Source organism: Salmo salar, chromosome 25 (assembly GCF_965601325.2).
Source record: "Salmo salar chromosome 25, fSalSal1, whole genome shotgun sequence".
Classification (NCBI taxonomy): Eukaryota; Metazoa; Chordata; class Actinopteri; order Salmoniformes; family Salmonidae; genus Salmo; species Salmo salar.
Window position 1 is genome coordinate 27,366,033 of NC_138315.1, and position 19,263 is coordinate 27,385,295.

A 19,263-nucleotide genomic window follows, 5' to 3' on the forward strand; every position below is an offset into this window, starting at 1 on the left:
ACATTGTGTAATAACTGTTTATTACATAATTATAAACGATGTATAAACTCAAACCCCTTTAGTGTAGGTGTTACCAAAATAGCAATATGTTGCATTATAACGCACAGTGAAAGTGTAAAATAGGCAATTATTGCTAGCTCAAAGTGAATGGAATAAAAACTTTTTCCTGGAAGACATTTCGGTTGTTGCATTCGATAAGACAATAAATACCCAATAAACCACACACAGCACAACTCACACTTGGCAGATATAAATAGGCCTACTAGGCTATAGCCTACAATTGGAGACAATTAGACCCTCCATTTTCACAAATGCTTAGGCCTATTCTGAGCTATAATAATAATATTAATACTTATTAGTGTTATTAGTATTATTTAATATAACCTACTATGATCCTTCTACACGTCTCGTGTCACCCTGTCACCCCAAATTCTACTGGGTTTAGGATCCGATTAATGAAGTCCAGTTCCTGGGCGGGTCCCTTAACACAGCTGGATGAAAAACATCTGGATCCGCCTACACGGAACTCCAGCCAAAAGCCCCGAGCCCAACCAGTTGTTTCACTGAATACGACTTCAATAAGCTAAATGAACGTCTATCTTACTACTCACGTTCCCAAATACATAGACAAATACAGTGCGACCACGACGTTTAAATCCGGTTCTTTTTTTAATGTCAATATTATGGGGTGCTGGAGATTCTCGGCAGTGAATATTGTTCTTCTGTCTTTCTGTAAGTATTTTTTTATTCGCTTACTCACTCCGTATTCACTTTAAAGTGTTCAGTGTCCATTGTTTCTTCAATCTGGTGAAGTTGTGAAGGGGGAGGGGGATCAAATGTTTATTCAAGGGAGGTTCTGGTCGTGTAAAACAGATGCTCAAAACTTATATTTATGAAATGCGACTTTTCGTTTTCTTGCCCTTTCTTCAGTGGAAAAGTGACTTCGGTGTAATTTTCTCAATATCATATATGTGATGGAATAGCCTAATGCAAAAATAAATAAGTAAATAACTATAATTTCTTTCTTTTCTTCTGTGGATTTGTTTTAATTTAAAAAATGTATTCACTGTAGCTTTATTAAACCAGTAGTTTTACCTCATGTAACACATAATAAAATGGAAATGACTGAACGATTCAAGTCATCCAATCTGGTGAAAAACATATTTCTGACACTTAACAGTTCTTTAGCTATGCCTGTTATTTATTATCAGCAGATTTTGAATGTTTAGAATATAATTTCACTTGAAAGCACAGATTGTTTACTCTCATGTTCAGTGGTGCCACTATTAAGGGAATCTGAAGTAAACTTAACTAACTTTAACATTTGTCTCAAACAATTTCCCACAATAATTTCTGAAATTATTTGAATATGAAGTCAATAAGCTAAAACAACAACTTACAAACATTAGGGTTATTGTATTTAATGACATAAAAACATATGAAACATTTTGCTCAAACAGGGCTTGATCATAACTTTGAATCAAAAGAAAATAACGAGTTAATTAGAACAAGAGTGTCAGTAGTTGTGATGATGAAAGATGTAATAGAACTTTGATGCAATTTGACCACATACATTTTTTTACTGCTGCCATCTGTAATGGAAATTTCCAAACAGGAAATCGATTCTGAGGCTCAATTATCCCTGCTGCATGCAAACAGGGGCACTTCTCCTCAGGGAATACAAGATTGAAGCATAGATTGAGGAGGAGTTCGGAGCTCATGTAGAAACTGTATACCGAGAAGTAGGGAAACTTCTCACTTCACCCATTTTATTTTACTAGGCAAGTCAGTAAAGAACAAATTCTTATTTTCAATGATGGCCTAGGAACAGTGGGTTAACTGCCTTGTTCAGGGGCAGAACGACAGATTTTTAACTTGTTGGGGATTCAATCTTGCAACCTTTCGGTTTACTAGTCCAACGCTCTAACCACTAGGCTACCTGCTGCCCCAGTGTGTCCTCTAGAGGACTTAAAAAGTTGCACACTTGATACTTACAAGTTATTTTGAGGAAGCAAAGTGACACAATACGTAGATAAACTGTAGGTTGAGGAGGAGTACAGAGGTCATGTAAGTACTATAGAGGTATTGGTGAACTTCTCACATGTTATGAAGAAAATGAATCCCGGGCTATAGCACCAATTTATAACTCATTGACATTCCCGCTATAGAACTTAGTAAGAGTTGAGCAAGTCTTCTTTTAAATTGTGTATGTATTTAACTTTTCACATGACCTATGTTCAGTGTGTGCGCTCTTGGGGACATAACAAGTTGTGTACTTACTACTTGCTGGTGATATTCAGTGATATTGAGGGAGCGAAGTAGCACAGAGCACAATGAGTGCTGTGGCATGATGAGCTTTGTGTTGTGTTCTCTAGCCTGACCTTCCATCATCCCACATCAGCCCATAATGACAAGATTGTGATGACCTAAGCAGGCAAAAATAAGATGTAGAAATCCCCTTTATTCTCCGCCCCCCTCCTCCTTCCCCCTCCTACTTCTCTCTGTGCCCAGCTTGTGATGGCCACTGGGGACACATACAGACCCCTGTTTGTTCTTTTAGCCCCTTGTCTGCGTCCCAAATGTCACCCTATTCCCTACGTACTGAACAACTTTTGACCAGAGCCCTATGCCAAAAGTAGTGCACACTGCACTATATAGGGAATAAGGTGACATTTGGGACAAAACTTTTCATTGCTGGGTATGAGATAAGGATCCTTTTAAAAATGACCACAGTGAATACTATGACCCTTATATGACCTCCGGCTTGGGAAAACCCTCTTATAGGTTTAGCTTCTTATTCTCATCCTTTGGCTTAGAGAAAATGGTTCCAAAAGGGTTCTTCAGCTGTCCCCATAGGATAACCCTTTCTGGTTCCAGGCAGAACCCTTTTGGGTTCCATGTAGAACCGTCTGTAGAAAGCGCTCTACATGGAACACAAAAGAGTTTTATCTGGAATCAAAAGGGTTTGACTTGGAACCATAAAGTGTTCTTCAAATGGTCCTCCTATGGAGACAGCCGAAGAACCCTTTTAGATTATAGATATAATATTTTTTTCTAAGAGTGTACAATAAGATGCTTCACTTGAACTTGTAGGTCAGAGAAATGTATCTAATGCAATTTTCATATCTCTCTCATGTGTTTTTATTTTGATGTTATGGATATTGACAAATGGATTGTGCTTATTAAGGTCCAGTTTTAAGACTGGACTAAATCACATAATTGTTAGAACTTCAGTACCTGGCTGCGTAAATGTTATTTATTGTTTGAGACTAGGCGGGGTCCCTCAAAAGGACGTACGTTCATTACATCTGGGTAATTTAATTGTGTTCTTGTCTATTTAATCAGGAAATACTTTCCTTTTGAGTCCTGTGGAGAGGAATTTCAGCATGCTGCATCAATAATGGGGAGATTGGTTGGCGTAGAATGGGCCAACTAGTGGCCTGGTTTGGTTACTACGCTTGGTGGGGGTCAGCTGAGATTCTGTCACTTATAAAACCAAAGGCTAACTGTTTTGAAGCAAGATTTTTCGCATGGTCAAGTGAACATTGCACAAACATGGACTATAGGACGACATCAATATGTTTTCTCTGGAAAAGGGGACAAAATAGATGAGAGTGTAGATGGGAATAATTCATTATTTGGAAGTTTGGTTTTTCTTATTTACCCATAACAGGCAAACTGTTGTATGTTTTGGTGTTGTCTGGTCTTCTATAAGAGAGATCAAGGCAATATTCAGAAAACATTTGACTCTATAGAGGTCACATTTTTACAGAACTGATAAGTTACAGTATGTATTTGATATTTTTAGAACCATCAAACGTTCAGCTCTCCCGCTGTGTCTGTGTTTATTTGTATATGTAAACTCATAGAAATACAGTCACAGATCCACCCATTACAGACCGATTGACTTGCATTTGGATGCCAATTCTAGTCATTCTATTTCTATGGGTAAACTGATAGGGAACCAGGGAGAGTTAGTTGAGACCTGAGGCTGAAACTGAAAAGCAAATAAATGCAGCCAACATCCCTGGGCCTCCCGGCTGTAAGCTCACAGCAGAGCAGTTGGATTTCCCATAAGACACACACAAAAAAAGACACAAAGGGGCTGAGCTTCAAACTTGGCTCACGCCGAAACTTCTGGCTTCAATTTATTTCTGGAGCAGTCACTGCTGATTTTAATTAGTTGAAAGTTTACGTTGAAAGTTTTTGCTTAGCCAGCCTTTTTAGTTTTTCTTTTCTTTTTTCTTCACCCTTTCTCCTTTGTCTTTTTTCTTTTGTGTGGGTGTGTGTGTATGTGTATATATTTTGTTGGTTGGCATTGGCCAACATCTGGAAGCCTTCGTGAAATATGTGTACAGCTTCTTTTAATGTTTGCGTAGTTTTGTTAGATCACCATCCCCCTGGGAGTGAAAAAATCCCTCATCATCTGGCTTTAATCAGCCATTAATATTGTTGTGATGTGGCAACACAGCACAAGGAGGGGACGGCAGATACAAGATGCGTGGGAAGGAACGCTCACAATGCTTTCTAGAGCCTGTGTCAAACCAATGCACCACAGCCCCCCCCCCCCAACCCCCACCCACCCCACCCCATTCAAACCTGGGTCAAATACATATTCGCTGTGTTCAATTTTTCAATCAAACACTAATTTGAAAACGTTTTCAAAATGTATTACAAATACAACTTGAGTATTGTCCATACAATACAACATAGAAAATATTGCAATGACTATGTTAAATATCTACTATACTGTGAAAAGATATAAACACATCATGTAAAGTGTTGGTCTCATGTTTCATGAGCTGAAATAGCACAAAAAGCTTGTTTCTCTAAAATGTTGTGCACAAATTTGTTTACATCCCTCTTAGTGAGCATTTCTCCTTTGCCAAGATAATCCATCCACCTGACAGGTGTGGCATAGCAAGAAACTGATTAAACAGGTGCACATTGTGCTGATGTAACAGTGTAGGTTCCGTCCCTCTCTTCGCCCCAACCTGGGCTCGAACCAGGGACCCTTGCACACATCAACAACAGTCACCCACGAAGCATCGTTACCCATCGTGCCACAAAAGCCACGGCCCTTGCAGAGCAAGGGGAACAACCACTTCAGGTCTCAGAGCGAGTGACATCACTGATTGAAACGCTATTAGCGCGCACCACCGCTAACTAACTAGCCATTTCACATCGGTTACACTGAGGACAATAAAAGTTTTGAGGGAGCATGCAAATGGTATGCTGACTGCAGGAATGTCCACCAGAGCAGTTGCCAGAGAACTGAATGTTCATTTCTCTACCATAAGCCGCTTCCAACATCGTTTTAGAGAATTTGGCAGTACATCCAACCGGCCTCACAACCGCAGACCATGTGTAACCATGCCAGCCCAGGACGTCCACATCTGGCTTCTTCACCCGCGCGATCGTCTGAAACCAGCCACCCGGAAAGTTGATGAAACTGTGGGTTCACACAAACTGTCAGAAACCATCTCAGGGAAGCTCATCTGCATGCTCGTCGTCCTCGCCAGGATTTTGACCTGACTGCAGTTTGTTGTTGTAACCGACTTCAGTGGGCAAATGCTCAACTTCGATGGCCACTGGAACGCTGGAGAAGTTTCAACTGTACCGGGCAGATGGCAGACAGCGTGTATGGCATAGTGTGGGCGAGCGGTTTGCTGGTGGGGTTGTAGTATGGGCAGGAATAAGCTATGGACCCCCCCAAAAAATAATTTTATCGATGGAAATTTGAATGCACAGAGATACTGTGACGAAATCCTGAGGCCCATTGTCGTGCCATTCATCCGCCGTAAACCTTTCCCAGTTCTATGGGCTGCATACACAGACATGTCACCCATTGAGCAAGTTTGGGATGCTCTGGATCGACGTGTACGAGCGTGTTCCAGTTCCCGCCAATATCCAGCAAATTCGCACAGGACACCTCTACGGGATCTGTCCCCCCCCCCCCCCCCCCCCCCCGGTGGGACGGTTGAGCTAACGTAGGCTAATGTGATTAGCATGAGGTTGTAAGTAACAAAAACATTTCCCAGGACATAGACATATCTGATATGGGCAGAAAGCTTAAATTCTTATTAATCTAACTGCACTTTCCAATTTACAGTAGCTATTACAGTGAAAGAATACCATGCTATTGAATACCATGCTATTGAGGAAAGTGCACAATTATGAATTTGAAAAGGTATTAATAAACCAATTAGGCACATTTTTCAGTCTTGATACAACATTTTGAACTGATATGCAATGGTTCATTGGATCAGTCTAAAACTTTGCACAAAAAGGCCATCTAGTGGCCAAAATATAAATTGCGCCTGGGCTGGAATAATACATGATGGTCTTTTTCAAAGATGATGGTACAGTGTATTATCTTTGTATTATCTTTTACCCGATCTAATGTGTTACACTTCTAAGTGTTGCCTTTCAAATGGTATCAAGAATATGCATATCCTTGCTTCAGGTCCTGAGCTACAGGCAGTTATATTTGGGTATGTCATTTTAGGCGAAAATTTTAAAAAGGGTTGGATTCTTAAGAGGTTTTTAAGGTATCTGTGGCCAACAGATGCATATCTGTATTCCCAGTCATGTGAAATCCGTAGGTTAGGGCCTAATGAATTTATTAAAATTGACTGATTTCCTTATATGAACTGTAACTCAGTAAAATCTTTGAAATAGTTACATGTTGCGTTTAATATTTTTGTTCCGTGTAGTAACCAGTAACTACTGAAGCTTCAGCTTCCAGCTGTTCTTGGTAGGCCTACTGCTGGTGGGGATTGAACAATGCATTGCATATGGTTTGGAAGCTGCCTCAAAGTACAGGCACTGAGTAAAACAAACCCAATGTATTTCAATTTGTATTTATTATGGATCCCCATTAGCTGGTGCCAAGGCAGCAGCTACTCTTCCTGGGGTCCAGCAAAATTAAGGCAGTGTATACAATTTTAAAAACATTACAATACATTCAGACTGTGTGCCTTCAGGCCCCTACTCCACCACTACCACATATATACAGTACAAAATCCATATGTACGTGTGTGTGTATAGTGCGTATGTTATCGTGTGTGTGTGTGTGTGTGTGTGTGTGTGTGTGTGTGTGTGTGTGTGTGTGTGTGTGTGTGTGTGTGTGTGTGTGTGTGTGTGTGTGTGTGTGTGTGTGTGTGTGTGTGTGTATGCGCCTATGTTTGTGTTGCTTGACAGTCCCCGCTGTTCCATAAGGTGTTTTTTTATAATATATATTTTTTAATCTAATTTTACTGCTTGCATGAGTTACTTGATGTGGAATAGAGTTCCATGTAGTCATGGCTATATTTAGTACTGTGCGCCTTCCGTAGTCTGTTCGGGACTGTGAAGAGACCTCTTGTGGCATGTCTTGTGGGGTATGCATGGGTGTCCGAGCTGTGCGCCAGTAGTTCAAACAGACAGCTCGCTGCATTCAACATGTCAATACCTTTCATAAATACAAGCCGTGATGAAGTCAATCTCTCCTCCACTTTGAGCAAGGAGAGATTGACATGCATATTATTAATATTAGCTCTCTGTGTACATCCAAAGACCAGCCGTGCTACCCTGTTCTGAACCAATTGATATTTTCCTAAGTCCTTTTTGTGGCACCTGACCACACAACTAAACAGTGGTAGTAGAGCCTTGTTGACAGTGCTGTCAAGAAGGTAGAGCAGCGCCTTATCATATACATACTTCTCCCCATCTTAGCTACTGTATCAATATGTTTTGACCATGACAGTTTACAATCCAGGGTAACTCCAAGCAGTTTAGTCACCTCAACTTGCTCAATTTCCACATTATTTATTACAAGATTTAGTTGAGGTTTAGGGTTTAGTGAATGGTTTGTCCCAAATACAATGCTTTTAGTTTAAGAAATATTTAGGACTAATTTATTCCTTGCCACCCACTCTGAAAGCCATAACACATAAGTTCTGCCAGCATCAGACTATGATTGATAATGTCGAAGGCTGCACTGAAGTCTAACAAAACAGCCCCCACAATCTTTTTATCATCAATTTCTCTCAGCCAATGTCTGCAGACCTTCACACATAATGGATATCCTATCCCTGTCCTTGGTTTCAAGCATTTTGGATGCACACCTCCCCTTCACTAGATGAACCAGAACTGAGTCTGCAATCTATCTAATGTAGCTTGTCACAATAAAGAGGGTGCGCTCTAAACAGCAGAACATTTGGCAGATTGGTGTCCTAAGAGCCATATACAGTACACATGTAAAGTATAGGACTAGGGCTCGATTCAATCCGTAATTCTGAAGATCTTTGCTCCAGCGTGATAGACATTTAAAGGCAATGTTTCCGTGTCAGCAGAGACTGCATTCACGGTAAATGCTGCATTATGTCAGCTCAATCGGAAATTACCTTTACATTTCAATCGCGCTATAATCCTGAACTTTGGCGATACGCATTGAATCAAGCCTAGTCTATGGTTCTGTTTTGTGCCAGTCATTTTATTCAAAGCCAGAAGTGATTTGTTCTGATTAGTGTTTGTGTGTGTGTGTATTCCACAGGTCTTCCTATCCTCTCCTTCACACACATCAACACCAACCTGTGTAAGTGGTGTGACTACTCCAGCCCTATCTGTGAGGACAGTGTGTGTTATACCAACTGCTCCCTCTCTTCCTTCTGTGCTCTGAGGGAAGAGATCTGCATTGCAATATGGTAAGTGTGAAGTTTTTCACCAAAGGACTATCTCCCAAGTTCAAGTTTATTTGCCATATTCAGTATAATAAATGAGTCTTTTGCACCAGAGCTCTCACTCTCACATTAAAAACATAAAAATATTTACAAAATACAGTACCAGTCAGATGTTTGGACACACCTACTCATTCAAAGGTTTTTCTTTATTTTTACTATTTTCTACATTGTAGAATAGTAGTGAAGACATCAAAACTCTGAAATAACACATTTGGAATCATGTAGTAACCAAAAAAGTGTTTAACAAATCCCAATATATTTTGAGATTCTTCAAAGTAGCCACTCTTTGCCTTGACGACAGCTTTGCACACTCTTGGCATTCTCTCAACCAGCTTCATGAGGAATGCTTTTCCCACATATGCTGAGCACTTGTTGGCTGCTTTTCCTTCAGTCTGCGGTCCAACTCATCCCAAACCATCTCAATTGGGTTAAGGTCAGGTGATTGTGGAGGCTAGGTCATCTGATGCAGCACTCCATCACCCTCCTTCTTGGTCAAATAGCCCTTACACAGTCTGGAGGTGTGTTTTGGGTCATTGTCCTGTTGAAAAACAAATGATAGTCCCACTAAGCGCAAACCAGATGGGATGGTGTATCACTGCAGAATGCTGTGGTAGCCATGCTGGTTAAGTGTGCCTTGAATTCTAAATGCATCACAGACAGTGTCACCAGCATAGCACCCCCACACCATCCCACCTCCTCCTCCATGCTTCACGGTGGGAACCACACAGGCGGAAATAATCCGTTCACCTATTCTGCATCTCACAAAGACACGGCGGTTTGAACCAAAAATCTCAAATTTGCACTCATCAGACAAAAGAACAGATTTCCACCAGTCTAATGTCCATTGCTCGTGTTTCTTGGCCCAAACAAGTCTCTTGTTGTTATTGGTGTCCTTTAGTAGTGGTTTCTTTGCAGCAATTCAACCATGAAGGCCTGATTCCTCTGAACAGTTGATGTTGAGATGTCTGTTACTTGAACTCTGTGAAGTATTTATTTGGGCTGCAATCTGAGGTGCAGTTAACTCTAATGAACTTATCCTCTGCAGCAGAGATAACTCTGGGTCTTCCTTTCCTGTGGCGGTCCTTGTGAGAGCCAGTTTCATCATAGCGCTTGATGGTTTTTGCGACTGCACTTGAAGAAACGTTCAAAGTTCTTGAAATGTTCCTAATTGACTGACGTTCATGTCTTAAAGTAATGATGGACTGTCGTTTCTCTTTGCTTATTTGAGCTGTTCTTGACAAAATATGGACTTGGTCTTTTACCAAATATGGCTATCTTCTGTATACCACCAATACCTTGTCACAACACAACTGATTGGCAAAGGAGAGGAAAGAAAAGAAAGGAAAGAAATTCCACAAATTAACTTTTAACAAGGCACATCTGTTAATTGAAATGCATTCCAAGTGACTACCCCATGAATCTGGTTGAGAGAATGCCAAGAATGTGCAAAGCTGTCATCAAGGCAAAGGGTGGCTACTTTGAAGAATCTCAAATATAAAATATATTTTGATTTGTTTAACACTTTTTTGGTTACTACATGATTCAATGTGTATTATTTCAAAGTGTTGATGTCTTCACTATTATTCTACAATGTAGAAAATAGTAAAAATTAAGAAAAACCCTTGAATGAGTAGGTGTGTCCAAACTTTTGACTGGTATGGTACAGTACATACAACTAGTAATATTGATCTGGTTTAGCTATTAGCTTGCCATTCTACAAAATATATTTTGACAGGGTATATTTCCCAATATACTCCCTCACTGGACTGTTATGCTCCTCTACTTTAATAATTATCCTCACCATGACAATATTTCTTGAACTTTCAGTAAACAGGATATATAGCTGATCCACATGTTTGTCTGTGTATCCTAGACAAAACAAATGTTGCTCCTAACCATTAATGGAACCATAGGATGAGTTTCTTTAATGAACGATACTGATAAGAAATGATGATGAGTGGTGAGTGTGGTGAGTGGGGTATTTGCTATGTTTGCGATGAGGCAGACAAAGTTCATTTTGGCTTTATTTGAATGTTGCTCACCATCTGGTATGCTGGGCCCTAGTGGTCAAACCTCTACAGCAGGGAGGGCACCCTGTTAAAATTTAACTTAGGGCCCCAAAAAGGCTAGGTCCGGCCCTGACTGCATGTTTGGGTATGGATGTCGGAATGCAGAACCGTGACTGTGGCCCATCATGATGAGTTCAGATTTTTTGTGGCCCCCACCCCCATAATAGTTGCCGATCCCTGCTCTACAGTAATAAAGAGAGGGTCTTTGATCCCGGTCAAAAGTAGTGCACTTTATAGGGAATAGTGTGCCGTTTGGTACACATTCTTGATCTTAGTTCCTCCCCTCGTAGGAAGTCTATCTACTGACCTCTGAATGACAGAGATAGTGTCCCAAATGGCACCCTATTCCCTAAATAGTGCACTACTTTTGACCAGAGCACTATGGGTATGTAATTTGGGACCCATCCAAATTGAAAGAGACTGGTGTTATTATGACTGGTGTTGTTGTTGGCAGGATACAAAGGCAGATTGGATTGACCGTTTGTAAAATAAAAACTTCTAATCCACTCTAGCAAATACATATATAACCAATCCAAACAAAACCACAAAGTAAAAAGTCAACTATAGGCTTTCCCAGAGACATTTTCCTATTGTAAAATGTCTAACTAAATTCAGTTTACTAGTTTAATAAGTAACTTTATAATTGATCTGTGGAAATGTAATTAATTAACTTTGTGTGTGAAAGTGTGTGCGTGCATGTGAGTGTATGACTGCGTGTACAGCTTTAACATGTTAGTGTCTTCATCTGTGTCCCAGGCGGAAGGACAATGAGAGTATGAGTGTGAAGACGTTATGCCACCAGCCCCAGCAGCCACTGGAGAATATCATGTTGTCAAACTACTCCTCCAACGAGTGTGTGATGGCTCCTCAGCCCTCTGAGGATGGGGTCCTGTTCGTTTGTGGCTGCCTGGGAGAACAGGAGTGCAACGATAAGCTTATATTCGACAAGGGCTCCAATGGTAACATCACTTGTTTTACTCTGAAACCAGGCAGTACATGGTACAACCAGAACATTTTAATTTGAAAAAGATTAATTTACAATTTTATATTAATAAAAAATGCAACGTGAGGAAAAATAGGCATTTATAATGTAAATACAAAATGTAGTAGTAGTAGTAATGTATACTAACCTATGATCCGATTCCATGTTGTCTTCACTGTGTTTTTAACTGTGTCCTCAGATTTTTCCAAGCTCAAGAGTAAAGATGTGATTCCAGTGGTGGTGATCAGCCTGGTCCCTCCCTTTTTAGTGGCTATCATCGCTACCATGGCTTTCTACCTGTACCGTACCAGACAGCCCGGCAAGCAGCCCAAAGAATGGGCTCCCAAACGCACACACTACCAGGTAGGTGGATCTACCAGGTATGGAAAAATATACTTTGAGACCCAAATGGCACCCTATTCCCTACAACATAGTGCACTAATTTTGACCAGAGCCCATAGGTCCCTGGTAAAAAGTAATGCACTATATAGGGAATAGGGTGCCATTTGGGACACTGCCATAACCAACTGGAAGCTTTTCATTTATTGTCATATAGCTACTGTACATTACTGTTTATGAAAAGGTGTAAAGTAATCCCTTATGGGATGGGTAACTAAAGGCCACTTGATACGTAACTAAAAATATAATTCATGAATTCATTAATTTACCAGGCCTTGGACATCCCAGAGGGACTCAGTGGGGAGGCCATCACCGGCGGTGAGGACTGCCATGGCAAGCTGTCAGCCATCAATAGCGACGCTACATCTGACATGTCTCCCGTCCGGGCCCATAACTTCAACCACAGCACGGAGCAGCTACCCATCCAGCTAGAAGCCTTGGTGGGGAAAGGGAGATTTGCTGAGGTGTGGCGGGCCAGGCTCCACCACCAGGCAGCTGGTTCTCAGTATGAGACGGTGGCAGTGAAGGTGATGGTTTTCCCTCTTCCCTTTTTTCTCACCCCCCTCATTTTTTCTGTAGTTTTTTGTGTCATTTTCATGTGATATAATACTTTGAATAAATGTTTATTTGAAGATCTTCCCGTCTGTGGAGTATGTGTCCTGGAGCAACGAGAGGGCCATCTTCTCTGACGCCAACCTGGAGCATGAAAATGTGGTTCAATTCCTGACAGCAGAGGAGCGAGGGCCCTCCGGCTCCCCTCAGAGGCAGTACTGGCTGGTCATGGCCTACCACGGCCTGGGAAACCTACAGGTTAGTTTGATTTAGCTTTGTTTTGTTTATTGCTAGGTTGATTAAGTGTATATTGTTGTTATATGGTGCAGTAGAAGACTAGTACATTTTATTGTACATACAATTTCATAAAAATGTTGTCAAATAATCCGGTGAGGGATGGGTCACTAAATGGGTCATTCATTCGTTAGGACTTCCTGGCGGGCCATGTGTTGAGCTGGGCTGAGCTGTGTGCTATGGCTGGGTCGGTGGCTCGAGGATTGGCCCACCTCCACAGTGACACCACCCCTTGTGGGATCCCCAAGGTGCCGGTGGCCCACCGTGATCTGAAGAGCAGCAACATCGTGGTGAAGAGCTGGAGAGAGTGTGCCCTCTGTGACTTTGGTCTGGCTCTGAGACTGGACCTCTCCCTCACCGTGGATGACTTTGCCAACAGTGGCCAGGTAAGGTGGAACAGGTGAAATGACCAAAGTAGTTGCTAAGGGAACCTGTATCAGTGTTCCACTCTAGCTAAAGTGACTGAGCAGTATGCATGCTTCCTTCTGACATAACTACTGTATCTGAGAGAATTATTATGGAAAAGAACAACATATTCAATTGTAGAGTCGTGGTTGAATGCCCCCTTGAATAAAAACTATGCTATATGAATGAAATTGTGTTATAAAGCTGTGCTAAAACCAGAATGAATCAGAAGGCCCTTCATGTAGTGTTAATTTGTTTAAGCTACTGTCACTGTCCTTGTTGTCCAGGTGGGTACAGCTCGCTACATGGCCCCTGAGGTGTTGGAGTCCAGAGTGAATCTGGAGGATCTGGAGGCCTTTAAACAGATGGATGTCTACTCCATGGCCCTGGTCCTCTGGGAAATGGTGTCCCGCTGTGAAGTCATAGGAGGTACAATAAGCTATTCTATTATGGGCCAAGTCAGGGGTAAACGTTCGTAACTCAGACTTTGATGAAAGTAGCATCGTCTGTAAATGTAGAATAGATGATAAATAACAAAGGATTTACAGTGTGTTTCCTGTATTTTCATAGAGGTTAAGAGTTATGAGCCGCCGTTTGGCTCTAAGGTGTGTGACCAGCCGTGTGTGGACAGCATGAGGGACCTGGTCCTGAGGGACAGAGGCAGACCTGAGATACCCACCAGCTGGACAACACATCCGGTAAACTGTGTGTTTGTGGGCGTGGGCGCGTGTGAGAGCGTGGTGAGGGAACTGGGTAGTCAGCACTTCTCAGTGAATTCAGGCCAGAATTCAATCCGATTGCTCTAGTCGACAATGCAGGTTTTAAAGGAAATGTTACCGTGTTCGCTGAGATCGCATTCAAGGACAACCCTGCAGATGTCTGCTCAATTGGAAATGACCTTTAAATGTGAAGTGCGTTATAGCACGGTTTCAGATTGAATCCCATCTTGAATGATAACCTATGATAACAGTTATCAATCACATCGATCATAAATAAAAGCTCTGGTTGTGAACAGGTTTGGGGTCAATTCCATTCCAATTCAGCCAAAAAAGGAAGTAAACCGATAGAAGTAACTACAGTTGAAGTCGGACGTTTACATACACTTAGGTTGGAGTCATTAAAACTTGTTTTTCAACCACTCCACAAATTTCTTGTTAACAAACTATAGTTTTGGCAAGTCGGTTAGGACATCTACTTTGTGCATGACATAAGTAATTTTTCCAACAATTGTTTACAGACAGATTATTTCACTTATAACTCACTGTATCACAAGTCCAGTGGGTCAAAAGTTTACATACACTAAGTTGACTGTGCCTTTAAACAGCTTGGAAAATTCCATAAAATTATTTAATGGCTTTAGAAGCTTCTGATAGGCTGATTGACATTATTTGAGTCAATTGGAGGTATACCTGTGGATGTATTTCAAGGCCTACCTTCAAACTCAGTGCCTCTTTGCTTGACATCATGGGAAAATAAAAATAAATCAGCCAAGACCTCAGAAAAAAAACTGTAGACCTCCACAAGTCTGGTTCATCCTTGGGAGCAATTTCCAAACGCCTGAAGGTACCACGTTCATCTGTACAAACAATAGTATGCAAGTATAAACACCATGGCACCACACAGCTGTCATACCGCTCAGGAAGGAGACGCGTTCTGTCTCCTAGAGATGAACGTACTTTGGTGCGAAAAGTGCAAATCAATCCCAGAACAACAGCAAAGGACCTTGTGAAGATGCTGGAGTAAACAGGTACAAAAGTATCTATATCCACAGTAAAACGAGTCCTATATCGACATAACCTGAAAGGCCGCTCAGCAAGAAGCCACTGCTCCAAAACCGCCATAAAAAAGCCAGACTACGGTTTGCAACTGCACATGGGGACGAAGATCATACTTTTTGGAGAAATGTCCTCTGGTCTGATGAAACAAAAATAGAACTGTTTGGCCATAATTACCATCGTTATGTTTGGAGGAAAAAGGGGGAGATTTGCAAGCCAAAGAACACTATCCCAACCGTGAAGCACGGGGGTGGCAGCATCATGTTGTGGGGGTGCTTTACTGCAGGAGGGACTGGTGCACTTCACAAAATAGATGGCATCATGAGGGAGGAAATTTATGTGGATATATTGAAGCAACATCTCAAGACATCAGTCAGGAAGTTAAAGCTTGGTTGCAAATGTGTCTTCCAAATGGACAATGACCCCAAGCATACTTTCAAAGTTGTGGCAAAATGGCTTAAGGACAACAAAGTCAAGGTATTGGATTGGCCATCACAAAGCCCTGACCTCAATCCTATAGAAGATTTGTGGGAAGAACTGAAAAAGTGTGTGAGCATGAAGGCCTACAAACCTGACTCAGTTATCCAGCTCGGTCAGGAGGAATGGGCCAAAATTCACCCAACTTATTGTGGGAAGCTTGTGGAAGGCTACCCGAAATGTTTGACCCGGTTAAACAATTTAAAGGCAATGCTACCAAATACTAATTGAGTGTATGTAAACTTCTGACCCACTGGGAATGTGATGAAAGAAATAAAAGATGAAATAAATCATTCTCTCTACTATTATTCTGACATTACACATTCTTAAAATAAAGTGGTGATCCTAACTGACCCAAGACAGGGAATTTTTACTAGGATTAAATGTCAGGAATTGTGAAAAACTGAGTTAATGTATTTGGCTAAGGTGTATGTAAACTTCTGACTTCAATTGTATACATTTTCTTTTTACTTCCTTGAACCCAACGCTGGTTGTCAATAATCAAACCTTCCTGGTATTGCTCTTCCATACTGCAGGGGATGAATCTGCTGTGTGCCACCATCACTGAGTGTTGGGACCATGACCCAGAGGCCAGGCTCACAGCCCACTGTGTGGTGGAGCGCTTTGGAAGTCTAGAAGAGGAGATGGAGCAGGGGGTGTTAGACGCTGTCAACAACAGCCAGGAGTGTCCTCCCTCTGACACCTTCCCTGACTCCACCGGCTGTGATGTGGACCCTCTGGCCCCTGAAACAGATACAGAGGGGACCCTCATCCCTGGGCAGATAAGTGAGATATTATAAGGAGGACTTAAACTCGATCACCAAAAAGAGGCACATCTTTGTATGATAGATTGAAGGCACTCTACCCTATGAACAAAGAGGAAAAAAGACACATTTTTATATGATAGATTGTATCATTTGAAGGAGCTGGTCTCCGGATTGATTTGTAATATAACCTTTATTAAGTGTCTTATGAATGCACTTATGAACTTTTGCCACTGAAGAGATATTCTTTCTGCCCCTTGGAAAGTTGTGTGTACAGGATTCGGGGAACAGAGCAAATAGGCAGACCACAAATAATTATCCCAACTTCACTATCACACTGTAACATGTCAATTTTATCAATAACTCAAAAAGCAGATTAGTTTCCAAATCTGAAGTACATACATCCTGTAATGAATGATCACATGGATCTGTTCTAAATTTTCATGAGTCTTGTCCTGGAGGCAGAACTGAGCTATTTCCCCTTAGATAGGCCAGCTGCAAAGAAAAACATTGGCTATTATTGTAAAGATTCATGAAAACAAAATTTAGATTTTGGCCTTAATTTTAGGTTAGAGTTAGGCATAAGGGTTAGCAGTGTGGTTAAGGTTAGATTTAAAATCAGATTTTATGACTTTTTGGCTGTGCCAGCTAGTGACCACTCTGCAGAGCTGCCTCCAGAACAAGATTCACAGAAAAATGCAAATTGCATTCAAAATGGAACCTTATTCCCTACAGATTGCACTACTTTTGACCAGATTCCTATGGCTCTGCACTATATAGGGAATAGGATGTAATTTGGGACATACAAATGTTTATTATTCTCTACAGTATAGAGAGCACTACATTTTGACAACCTTCATTGGTGTACCAGCTATTTCAATTGGTCCTTGCTCCTATTGGAGATCATTTACTTTACAAGAATGATTACTTATGATTAATTATCATTTATTTTTTTAATTAGTTTTCCATTGCCTTCTCAGTGTGTAGCCTCAGTGGTGTGGTTCTCATCCCCCCCCCCCCCCCCCTCAATGTGTCCTAAATGGCTCCCTATGTCCTACATACTGTGGTGCACTACTTTTAACCAGTTAGCGCAGAGCTGAGAGGTTTGCATTTTTCTAAGGGTTTCAGTCTGATTAACCACAAGCTGCTCTGACTGCAAATGGTGAATGTTGTTATATAGGCTAGAGACCACAACACACAAGCTAGGAGGGTGAAATGCCTTTTTTAAGACAAATGAGAACCAAGGAGCTTTTAATGATCATTTGAACTGATAGCTGTACACAAGGACTTTCTAAGGATACTTTGATCCGTTTGTAGCTATTGCATACAACTACATTGATTGTCAAGGCTTGTTTTCCCCCACCATGTGAAGTACTTGCTGCCTTCATCTGTTTACTAAGACACATAGTTTATTTGTTTAATTCAAATCTGATGTCTGAGCATTATTAAGAGAAGGGCATGATCTATCTTTATATACTGTACATCAGAGAACTCACAGTAAGAGCGACTGCTCTCCCAGACATCCTGGTATGACACTCAGATCTACACCAATTAAATCATTCACCGACTCTCTTGCTTCAAAGGTAATGTTAAAATCTTTTATCACACTAACCGAGCGGACTAAAATAATTAACAGGAGTTGGTGTAGATTTGATTAAGCCATTAAGAAGATCAATAGCTTTTTCTCATAGAACCAATCAATGTCTGGGAAAGAAGCGCTGTCTAATTGTGAGAGGCATGACAGTGACACCCTCTTTGAATCATGAGCTGGGTCGTGTTAGATTGGCACAAATGGAAGAAAACAAGGTGAAATGTGAAAGTACTCCCTTAGCCTTTCTTATTGGACAAGTCTATTTTTTGATTTCCGTTGCGCCCTAATGAACTCAACCAAGGTTAACCCTCTTCCCTTGGGAATGGTCAAGTTTGAGGATGCACAGAGTAAGACCATGGCCTTAACTATATGGAGAAATATCTAAGTATGATATTAATGAACTATGCAGAAGACTAAAGAATGATGTTATTGAACTTCTGATGAATGACCACAGATAAAAACCTAATTATTGTGAACTGGTTCCACAACATGTTACCTATTTGTCTTGTAAAATAGGTTATGTATCAGGTCTCTTATTTTGTTACTATTTGTGAGGGGAAGAAGAAAAAAACCACCACAAAACTGTCATAAAAAGACACATGAAAAAGAACATCAAACGTTCCAATGTCAAACAGCTTTATTGGATTGTTGTTCCGGAACCCTTATTTTAAGAGGTTGACATTATATGTGTCACAATATTTCAGTAAGGAGCACAGATTTAGGCCCGGATTCAACCTGATTGCGCTTTGTCAGTATGTGCCATTTAAAGGTAATTCCCAATTGAGCCAACATATGCAGCATTTACTGTGAATGTGGTCTCCACAAAGGCGGGAACATTGTCGACAAAGTGTGATCGGATTGAATCCCGGCCCCAGAGAGCAGCAATATTATACAGTATTGTGTATGAAGAACTAATAATGACATGAACAGATGTACTGAAAGAAAAAACATTCAAGTTTGTCATAATTTATTCTGATTTGTTTTAATAGTTTTGTTGATTCAAGTGACAAAACAGCCCTTTTACTGAGAAAAAAAGAAACTACACCTAAAACGCCAAGTAAAATACACTGAGTGTACAAACACATCCTCTTTCCATGACAGACTGACCAGGTGAATCCAGGTGAAAGCTGTGATCCCTTATTGCAGGGATGCAAACTGCTGAGGGCCCAAAAAGGTGACATTTTGTTTTTGCACTGAAACATGCAAAAAAAAATCCCTGCTAAGGGGAAATG

The 19,263-nt window shown here is 41.0% G+C and overlaps 1 protein-coding gene across 1 annotated transcript; it reads left to right on the forward strand.

Annotated features, from left to right (window-relative positions):
* The first annotated feature begins 527 nt into the window (after window positions 1-527).
* tgfbr2l (transforming growth factor beta receptor-like) lies at window positions 528-18,507 on the forward strand. Its single transcript, XM_014173767.3, has 10 exons — window positions 528-732; window positions 8,537-8,687; window positions 11,549-11,751; window positions 11,974-12,137; window positions 12,446-12,700; window positions 12,807-12,983; window positions 13,154-13,405; window positions 13,712-13,853; window positions 13,995-14,122; window positions 16,213-18,507. Exons 1-10 carry the CDS (start codon window positions 588-590, stop codon window positions 16,474-16,476), a joined length of 1,881 nt encoding a protein of 626 aa, XP_014029242.1. The 5' UTR covers window positions 528-587; the 3' UTR covers window positions 16,477-18,507.
* Window positions 18,508-19,263: the final 756 nt, after the last annotated feature.